Source organism: Lineus longissimus, chromosome 13 (assembly GCF_910592395.1).
Source record: "Lineus longissimus chromosome 13, tnLinLong1.2, whole genome shotgun sequence".
Classification (NCBI taxonomy): Eukaryota; Metazoa; Nemertea; class Pilidiophora; order Heteronemertea; family Lineidae; genus Lineus; species Lineus longissimus.
In genome coordinates this window covers 13,791,552-13,802,854 of record NC_088320.1, presented here as the reverse complement: position 1 = coordinate 13,802,854, position 11,303 = coordinate 13,791,552, and the positions used below count along the sequence as shown (strand labels likewise).

General features: G+C 40.4%; 1 protein-coding gene across 1 annotated transcript in view; it reads right to left on the bottom strand.

The window, feature by feature from the left end:
* Positions 1-953: 953 nt before the first annotated feature.
* Positions 954-11,303, bottom strand: part of LOC135498041 (uncharacterized) — a 180,812-nt gene continuing 170,462 nt past the window's right edge. Inside the window, exons 3-4 of the mRNA XM_064788190.1 lie at positions 4,259-4,420; positions 954-2,703 (exon numbers count right to left, since the gene is read on the bottom strand). Coding sequence (XP_064644260.1) covers positions 2,600-2,703; positions 4,259-4,420 — 266 coding nt within the window. The 3' untranslated portion in view covers positions 954-2,599. The remainder of the gene's footprint in view (positions 2,704-4,258; positions 4,421-11,303) is intronic.

Sequence of the window (11,303 nt, the reverse complement as noted above, 5' to 3'; positions counted from 1 at the left end):
ATCAAACTGCGGTAGAGGGACTGTGTGAGAAGTTCAACGGGTGTATAGACATTTCGACATTTGGACCGAAGATCAGGGAGTGGTATTTACTATATGTAACGCCTGTGCGCCTTAGTGGGCTGTTTTTCAGGATAGCTGTTTGGAGCGAATAGGACAAACAAAATTAGTTATGAGCGATATCGAGAGCGAATGAAATAACTTTGTCATTGACACTGATCTCTCGTTTCCGTTGAGATGGTATATTTGAGGACTGTACATTAGTGAAACTTTGTGAGGCGAAATGGCGCCGTGATCAGTCGTGCTCTCACCTGATCACGGATCACGGCAACACTGGGCGCCTATGACCGCGCCATTCATTGTTAAAATATATATCTTTATCATGCATCTGTTGGACACAAAAATAAACTTCACAGTGTTATAAAAACTATCACGAGATCCTAAAAAAATTTTTTTTTTATCGAAAAATAACAAGAAGGCTTGTCAATCTATATTACAAGCAGCGCACTAGACAAACTGGATCAGTGTGTGGACAATCAAACTGTGGCAGAGGGACGATGTGAGAAAAATAACAGGTGTATGTATTTTTCGACATTCCGGAACTAAGACCGGGAGATTGGACTGTGTAGTGCCACCTCATGAAGTCAGAGCTCGTCGCGTCACGCAACGTCCCTAGTGAGGAGACGCCTTGCCATCCGATGGCGTCTTTGATGTCAAGTTGGCACTCTCCTCGTACGATGTTGGTACGCGTGCAGTTTTTGAATGTGCGTCCGTTTCTGTTTCAGTGCGAGCCAATGAGTGACTGTGTGTATGCTATTTTTACATTATACAAAACATACGTAAAACATGTTACAGATCTAAGTTAATGTGGGAGCATTGGAGTTGCCGCTAGATTTCAAACTCAATCACAGTCGCAGTTTGCAGTGAAAGCGATAATTTTCAAGAACAAAGAACGCCTCATCACAAAATATTTTATTGAATCATTTAGGAAAATGTTAACATTGAATTATGTGGAGAAGTGTGTCAGTTTCAGGACGAATACAGTTCTACAACTCAAAGGAAAGGAATGTTACGTTAGAATTGTATGAGGTAACGCTAGGACGTGATGTGATATGCTAAAGTAGACCATCATTACATAATTGCGTCCTTTTGATGTAATGCTAGCTCTTCATCGACCTTTCTTAGATCTTGCTAACCCTTACAATGTTCTTCTATAAAACTATATAATGACAAATCCCTAAGATTTCCTTATGCTTACACTAGACTTGTACACATCTTTTATCCATTTCCAGCAAACGTGCTAACTTTGTTTAATTTTTTGACAAAGTTTCATGTCAAGGTTTAGCCAGAAGTTCGTCTTCCTGAAAGTGCGCTTTTCCGACAGAGCGTGGCGCTGGGGTCGAGCCTCACCAACTCGAATGAGAAGTCCCGTATTATACAACCATGTCGGCACAATAATGTTAATAATAACAATAAACGCTACACGTTATAGTTTTTCTCCAGGTGAGAGTACAGAATGGCAGTGGTCGAGTCTCTAACCCAAGAACTTCCGTGAACGAGACGGACGCCCTTCGAAACTACAACCGCACTCCCCAATATCTAACGATTGAGGTGTCTAGAGGAATTCTCCTTTGACTCGGAATCAGCAGAAAATGTGCCAAAACTCCATACCTTTTTAGTTTGTATGCAGTTACACACACGCATGAATGAGTTATTTTGAGTTCTTATTGATGCGCGTGCGTAACCAGATTAAAAATCTGTAAAACATTTGTTCCGTTTTCTGCCGATCGTCGCATTTATCATGATTCAAAGTCCTGAAACTTTCTTTGATTGACCTGTTGTCACTGCCCGGAGCATTCGCTGTGGCGACAAATAAAAACCGGCAATGTTTTATGGTGACAGAAATCACCATGTCTGCATGCTGCTTATGATTTAACGAACAGCCAGTTTGTATAATCGTCGACATACGCTGTTCACTCACGAAGAAACGATACAAACTACATTCTTGAACTAATACCATTGTCGATTTGGTAGCAGCCACGGTCTGTGTTCTTGGTATATTCACAAGAAAACAGGTTATGACTGTAATTGCGTACAGTCGCATGTTGACAAAAAATCCACCAGCCAATAATACACTGACAATCAACCTGGGTATTTATTCGATAATCCCACCAGGGCAATTCATGCGTTGATAATCAATTAACTAGAGGGAATACTGCTCCAATAATCATGTATCATTGTTTATGCAAAGTTTGGGTAATCCTTCAGTGAATATTGTCGCCTTAAGGCAAACAAAATATCAATAGAGAGGTATGACAGTCGGTCTCTCACATCAAAAATCAATCCTGTGTCGCCAACGGCTTTTGACAAACATTGCAAGCATTCTATCGCATGTTGGCGACTATTTGCGCCACTTTGCATTGCGGGCCCGAGGGTATTTTCAGTTAGTTCTACGTCGAAAGCCCAATAGATCAAGTTTACCTACCAGCGTACGTAGTGGGGAGGACTAATTACACAGAGAGAACACAGAAAGAGAGGTATAACACAGCATATCCTGCACGTTTAACATCAACACTAGGCGTCCTTGAATCTTTGATCACTCCTAGCAGACTATAGCTCCGTGGTGGTCGTAACAATCCTGCATCGGCACAGCGCCAAAACTCATGTCTAAGCACGCGCAACCAAGTGATTCAAAGGTGTTGAAGGCTGTAATCCAAAGAAGGAGAAAACAGATAACTGATTAAAGTAGAGAAGTTATATTCAATTTTGAACATTACTTACTTGTATTGATTAGAGTGCTGAAAACTGTGAAGTACACAATTCACATGATTTACATGAAATTACATGTACATCATTGTACAGTGGCCGATTTAGCAAATGGCGCGTGCCCCCTTTTTTGTCGGAAAGCGGCGGCTCTCTAGAGCGCCACTTCATAAAAAGCACGAAGTACTTCTTTTCCAACCCACAGATGCCTGGAAAATGCAGAGTTGAATCACCTTGCTAACTAAGATCCCAGGTTTTTTTCTTAGGGTTTTGCGCGCCCTCTCTTTTCCAAAATTTAGATCCACCACTGTTTTTACACAGCTAAGACAACAATTGATCGAATGCTGAATTAAAAAGTATAAAGTCCATTTGAGTTTCTAATTCTAATTATTTTTTATACATGCTGCAAGCCGATTAGTTTACGGGAACGATTACTCGAAGTGCACTGCTCCTAATGGCTGTATGATTCACTATGGATTTATCATCAAGACAGCTAAATTTGGATGCACCTATTGTAGCAATTTTTTTCATCAGCTTTAATAGCTACAAATAACGTATCATTGAATTTAGGTTTTGATTGATTCTACTACGTAAGTACTCTTTAATGTCTTCTTCACACAACCCCGGACAACTATTGTCGTGATTGCGAAAAGCATAACATGTATAGTAGCCTCGCAATTTGTTGTAATTTCTTGAAAAAGTTGTTAATCAGCTGAAATGCGTTATGATGTTGGGTATGAAATTCCTCTTATATAGCCTAAAATGACTGTCAGTTCATATGCACTTTTCCACAAGGGGCCACTAATGTTTGATTTTACATACACATATTCTCTCTCTATCGGTTCAAATAATTTCTCCCGGAGTTATTTTAAATGTGATTAAACTATACGTCAGATATTATAGTTGTAGATTCAAAAACACCCATGGAGATTTGTGATAATGTTTTTTATTGCAAAATGTCCTCATTTGTTGATGAGACCGGTTTCACAGTGCTTGTAATGAAGAAATACGGTGATCTGTGGTGTTATTAAGTCGAATTCATTAATACACAAAACTCGTGGTTCACACTTAACTGCAGGAGGAATTGGGGAATTTTCATGAAAAAATAAAAATACTGAGCTGAGAGCTGTCAACTGAAGATATCGTTAGATCTATATGATAAACAATGTAATTAGGAGGAGACATACGTTGTCAAAGAGAGTCACCCTCTCTATCACATGAATTCATCGGGACCGACCTGGAATCGAACCCGGGACCTCAGAGATGAGGCGCTAAACTTTCCACCGCGCCACTCAGACAACCGTTGGTCATGTTGGTGAAGATCATGCCAGATCATAAACCAACCGTCGATCGTAGCTCTATACGTCAGGCTTACGAAACCTTCCTATAGTATAACATGTTAGTAGTATGACGACGATGTTGGAACCGAGGTTATATATGACGTGCCTAACATGCACCACCTGACATGCCTGATACCGATGCTTCAGACATCACTCACCTCGTCTTACCACGTCATTTGAATGTATGCTCCTGACGTGTCGTTTGGACGTTTCACTGCACGGTAAATGCCCGAGCTTGCTGATACATGGCCCCAGTGATATCTCGTGGTGGTCTTTGTCATAGCAGGTACACGAATCACCAGTCTCTGTGATATAAGAACCTGAAATGGACAAAAAGTTGACTTGCGTGAATCATAAAATATACAAATCCTATTGAGTCCAATTCATCAAAGGGCTTCTTTATGTCCGACCTTTTGGTGGCAAACGGTCACCAGAAGACTATATAAAAGAGTATCCTGTTGTAATCCTGTCTTATTTTGTTTAGACTCCAAAACGCTATTATTCAAAAATTATTATGAAAATATTTATGAACGGATAGCGACAAGTCCGATCAGTTCCTTGTTTTAGGTCAGCTGTCTTTGACGAACGAAAAATCTACGAAAATGGAAAAATGCGTTTGTGGAACAAATGATATAATTATGTAAAGAAACGTATATTCTTGCATCGGATATTCTAGGGTAGTTTCCCTTCTGTAAGATAGGAGAAATTCACAATTCCGTCTGATATAAGACATTAGAGGGAAGTGCATCTTCTCCCTCTGTCATTGTAAAGGAGATTAACTGAGCTCAGCGGTATAGGGACAAGGTCGGGCCGCGAATATTTTATTCCCAAACGACATTGCAATTGTTATTCGTAATTCCTATAGTTCTTCTATTATATAGAGGGCGCGCGCGCGTATAATCGTTCCTTATCATGGACTTCATTCGCGCGGTGTGTATGATGTACTGACCCCCCCCCCCCCGCAACCCCGGGACGGTTAGGGTTAGGGTTACTCTTAGAGTTAGGGTTAGCATTATAGATCACTCTATATTTTATAAGGATCTGTGTATATTACGCACAAATTTCCGATGGCTGGCAGCTGTCAAAGTGGCTGCTTGGGTAGAGCGGTTTGCATACCTTGCCGAAGATCCCTGGATTTAGTCTTACCCTATGCGTCACTCTTTTCAGGTTAGTCTCTCTACTAAGTAAAGTTTTTGTTGTATCTTGACCCTCAATGTATTGACATTGCTCAGCTTTCAAATAATGCGTGTCAATCAATACATTGACGAAGAATACAACATGCATTTGCATGCAGTCTATTTCAAACTGAAGTTGATCGGCTATTACTTAATCATAAGCGGCATCGCTGTACACAAAATGGTAACAAGTTAGCGTGATGCCACTGACCATCGCTATTCCTCGATCAGCGGTCTGGTAGCGTTTTTCTGTCTCATTCGAAAACCACAATACAGTTTGCGTTTAAACTGAATCAGTGTCCATCAAAGATGAAAAGGATACATCGTGTGATTTTTTTTTAAATCTAGTTCATATTAGCAGCGCAGTGGTCATGGAAAGAGAGGTATGTGTGATTGAAAAACGGGCTCACCATATGCTGGTAAATACCGTATACTGATAGTGTACATGGCATACGCCAGAATAAGATCAATTTTGGGTGAGGTGCACCGTAAAGTGCGGGTTGCGATGTACAGAAAAAATGACACGATTTCAGTGGTAGGGGCAAAGGCTATACGTTGGCAATACCGCTGGAAGTTTAGCCTGCACATGTTGTAGCTCAGTATATTTTCGATATTGGGCACTCTCGGTCCCCTGAACCCTGCGACATGTTTTTGCATTACACTTATTAATGGTCCACTAAAATTGAGAGTAGTCTTAACAAAGATGTTTCTTGATTTTCATTGAACAAACCACTCTCGCAATGGATCTTTATACAATTCCATCTCATAACCGACTACATTACGTTTCTTTGCCCCTGATGATTTTTCCGTAAGTACCCCCATATCGAAGCCTTAATTTTTCGAGGGGCACTTATTATCAAAGTCGGCCTGATGACCTTTCGGATTAACGGCTTACTGTATTCAGCGCAATATTACGCCTTTTAGCGTAATATTACGCCATTTTAATTATTGGGGGGCGGAAGCTCCTTCCTTGTATTCGAGGTTATAGAGTATTAAGGTGAAATAATAAGCTGTGTCGCTTTTGGGAACTAGACAATTCACCAACAAATGTATCTTTATCACAAATAGCTCCTTTAATTTTTTTACTTGACTGAATAATAGTAAGGCATGTGCGTCCCTATTGTTAAGCTCATGCTTATTCATCACAAAACCTTGGAAGTAGATAATGGCAGAAGACAGCCCCCTCTGACCGATGTGGTCATGGCTATCAATTGCCATTGATTGCAAGCGCATCACGGGAGAAACATGTCTCCAATCAGATGTTGAAATAACTGGCCACTGGCACTGGTGCTGACATATCTTTTTTGTCAGAAACTGCAAACATAGTGTTTCAGGGACATAAACTAAATCTGATGTTCATCATTAATTTGAATCGATTCAAAGTTTAGAAGACTAAATATAACAATTATATGATACAGCCTCACCACAGCCAGTGGGCTGCAGCCTATACCTACTACTTGTCAGTCCTAGTCTGTTGCACTAACTTATATTCTATCATGTCAATTACATCCCTACACAAAGGTTTCAGTATGCAGTAAGTAGGTCAAGGCATAGGCTATAGCTTACAGAGACTATACTATAGATAATGACAAGGCTCATGATAATGGCAGACATCAGTCTGATTTCATATGAATTTCAGTGGCCTGCAGACCAATTTAAGATGCATCCTTTTGCCAGTGCCAGTGCCAGCGTGCCGGTGCCAGGTATTGAACCAACCCGGTAAGATATGCCTTCATTTGCACGAAAGCAACGGACCACTTTTAGCAATTAACAATATGTACATTCTACCATCAGTTGTGGACACGATCAGTTTAAATCGTGCCTTCGATACTGGAAATGGAAATTCTCCATGGCTGTCGGCTCAAGCCGTGCCATATAACTAGGGGTACATCGATTACAACATTGAAGAAAAACATCTTCCCACGGAACAAAGCGATAGACTGGTGTACAGTTTCTTTGAGACAAAATCGATCGTTATGACCATAACGAGTATATTGTCGTCCTTTTGATCCTAGCTCTCTGGAGGATTGAAAAAAGTTTTATAACTGAAATGAATATCCACAATTTCAATAAAATGGGTATGGTAAACACTCTTTGAAACGGCCGTGGTAAAATGACCACCCTTCAAGTACGGAAGCTGTTGAAAAATAGAAAGACACACACACGCACACACACACGCCAGCACCACATATTGACCAAAGCAATCACTATGCGAATGTATGGAGATTTCTTAAATTGATGTATTTGTGGCCTTTCATATATCATTTCGATGCTTGCACATACGTTTGTGTATTGTCTGTCTGGCGATAAAGAACGCTACCAGGGCATCCGCGGTAAGCTGCCACTACTGTCAAACTCTCGATCGGTGCCACGTAATATTGACCATGAGAGAACGTAGTCTGCACTGCGCTGTCACATGCACGATCAAATGCAAAGGATGGTAGTGACACTTGATAATCCACTTAGTGCACTCCCAGATGGATGCCGGACACAGTTACTTTGACACATCAAATGTGACACCAAAGATGAGAAGTGATACAGACGAATCACCTCGGGAAGAGCGAGGCTTTTAAGTATGCAACAGACATTTCGGCAAGCTGTCATGAGGATTTCGTTAACACACCTGCCTGCCTGGGATCAAATTGAATGACCAAATTTGAGAGACGGCTTGATATCAGAATATTGAGGAATTATGTACCCACCCTATAAGCAAATATCATAAGGACACTTACGATTTCTGATTTGAAAAATGCATTGTGGGGAATGATCATATTATTCATTTAGACATGCTTGATACATTTTCTAGTCACGCATTTAGTGCGCTTTAGGCTTTGCAGTTTGAAGTTACATTTTTTCAATACGGATTTTTCAACGGATTTTGCATCCAAATCTAGAAACGATGCGATTCATCGTGAATATCGTCCTTCGATAAAAATATGGGTGTCGGGTGGGATTTTATGAGCGAGCAAATTGTCATTATCATTTCAAGTGGGTATGATGGAGAGGATTTATGTTATCAATCTTTGCTTCGTAGGTGATATATATCGTTATCTTCACAGTTATTTCAAATTATGTTCCCATGATCTATGCCACTATTTAACAGCCCAGTCGTAAATGCTATGTTCGTTTCGTTTAGGGTTCTGGAGAACAAACTACTAAAATGTAGCGCAGCCCTTTACTTCAAATTTTCAATTAGAGTGTGACGTATACACTGCCCTCAATGCAGTTGCAAATTGAATGACGTTTGCACTGCCTTTCATGCAGTTGTAACTGGAGTGAAGTATACACCACCTTTAATGCATTTCCAACTGGAGTGACATATACACTGCATTGCATGCAATTGTAACTTGATTGATGTATACACTGCCTTTCATGCAGTTGTAACTTGATTGATGTATACACTTTCTTTCATGCATTTGCAACTTGATGAGTGACATATACATTGCCTTTCATGCAATTGCAACTGGAGTGATTTCTGGCTTCCATGCAGTTGCAACTTGATGAGTGACGTATACACTGCCTTCCATGCCATTCCAACTAGAGTGACGTAAACACTGCCTTCCATGCAATTGCAACTAGAGTGATGTATACACTGCCTTCCATGCCATTCCAACTGGAGTGACGTATACACTGCCTTCCATGCCATTCCAACGGGAGTGATGTATACACTGCATTCCATGCCATTCCAACTAGAGTGACTTATACACTGCCTTCCATGCCATTCCAACTGGAGTGACGTATACACTGCCTTCCATGCCATTCCAACGGGAGTGATGTATACACTGCCTTCCATGTGGTTGCAGCTTGTGCGACGTATACACCGCCTTCCATGCAATTGCAGCGGGAGTGATGTTTACGCTGCCTTCCATGCAGTTGCAATTTGAGTGACGTATATGCCGCCTTTCATGTAGTTGTAACTTGAGTGATTTTCGCCACACTTAGAATATTACAATACAACATTGACATGGAGTTAGTGGAAACACTTGTATGGTTTAGTATTTACGTGGAGCGACTCTGAGGTATTTACAGGCAGACGTATTTATGTAGAATTTGTCTGATATAGAACAATGTAAAAAGAAATTAACTTTATCGGAAATGCTTTTTGAAAGCATCATAATTCAGCTTTAAAACCACCAAACGTGAACATGTTTGAATCCTGGAGCACACTTCTCTCAGTCTACATGCTTCATGAGATTATCGTCTGCAGTAGACGCTCCACCCACCAACCAATGCCAACCACACAATACAGCCTTTCTGACTGAAGAATCGCTTTATCTTGATTTGGGATAACACGGGTGATGATAAGCGACAATCCCCCGATACGACAATCCTAATTTGTTTATGGAAGAAACGGAAATCTGCCTTTGATACAGAGAGAGGAGTCGCGGCAGGTTTAACTAACTGTGATGTGCCTGATCATGCTGTCATAAAGCCCGCTGCGATATCTCATCATGATACACCAAACCGCAAATACTTTGCAGGCGTTTTATTTTCGTAGATTTAACAAGCAGACGCGGTTTCGCGATACAAAAGAGCTGCATGATTATTTATTCAACGAAACTGAAAAGATTTTCTAATCCGCTTAAATATAGGAATCGTGAAAATATTATGATTTATGAAATTGTTCTTGAATCGCAAAAATACACGTGCGCAAAAATTTAGCGGTTAAGACACTTGGGAATTGACGCGCATGATATGTCTAAACAATAATTGGTAAAAGTATGGTGCATCAATTCATTTACGACAAAGCGTTCCTGTCATGCCAATCACGGCATAAAGTAAAGTGGTTGGCGTTTGGTCGTTACTTTATACGACGGAGTAACCACGTTACATGATGCCTCATTTGGCACAAACGTGCACTAAATTTATGATTTTGCAGAAAACTAACCCAGGGTCGTGCCCGCTTGTAATGCTTTTGCTGTAATGATACTTTTCTTGTTTGAAGTCATTTTTATCAAACAAATTAATATTATTAAGATGATTCTTACTGTGTTTGGCTGTGACTCCTACTTTGCACTCAGGCCAACTTTATTCATGGGAGATCAACTGAGTTCGGCTGCGCATTCGAGATATGGTGCGATCATTCTTAGATCTCTCTTCTTTTGCCCTCCGATCAGGTCAGAGGCAAACTACTCTTAAAGTTCGTACTGGAGACTATTATTCGAAGACCACAATACTCCCTTTCTTTTGATAACGTGAACATAAGACAGAAAATGCTGCTCTTTGACTGAACGTGCCTCGCTATCGTGGGATGTATGATCTGAACCCCTCCGCCGTACCCCATCACCTGCTAAAGGGTTAACGGCAATCATGATGATCCGAGCTAATGGCACACTCTCTCATGAAATGTTGCTATTTGCAACTTGACACGGCATCTGGGATTGTCACAATATGAAGCTGTCTCATCTACTTACTCCAGACCGTTCGCATTTAATTATTTCCCGAAAGAAGATGTCAATTAGACCATCTATTTTCGAATCAGTTTTGATTAAGTGTGCTATGTCACTATCTGTCGCCAAGACAAACAGAACGAATGTTGTACACTTGATAAGACTGGCAGTAAACCACTTGATATTTGGGAAGACTATACATATATACCAATATGATATTCTTCATCGCACTCTTATCAGTAGTCTTGGGATGGGTTCTAAGTACCCGGTATGATACTAAAGATACTTAAGACGCAAGGGTACAAAAATGGGTTACTAGTATTCAACAAGTGGAAATAAAGCTTTTATTGAGCAACTTCGTGAAAAATAAATGCGTGACTTTCAATACCCTAACCATATGTACGATACGTTGTATTTTGGAAGCTAATGTAAGCTAAAAATGTATGACATTAATTGTATGTGTTGCGTCACTGAGGATGCAGTGTATAACGTCACTAGTACCTTTTGACGTCAGATGTACATTCTTGCTTTTTTGTCTTACTTTATTCTCGGTTTTAAACGACCATTCCGTTGGCCATGCCCCAATCCACTATTATAATACTGCATGGCCACATTCATTAATGGAGGCATGTCTTAAA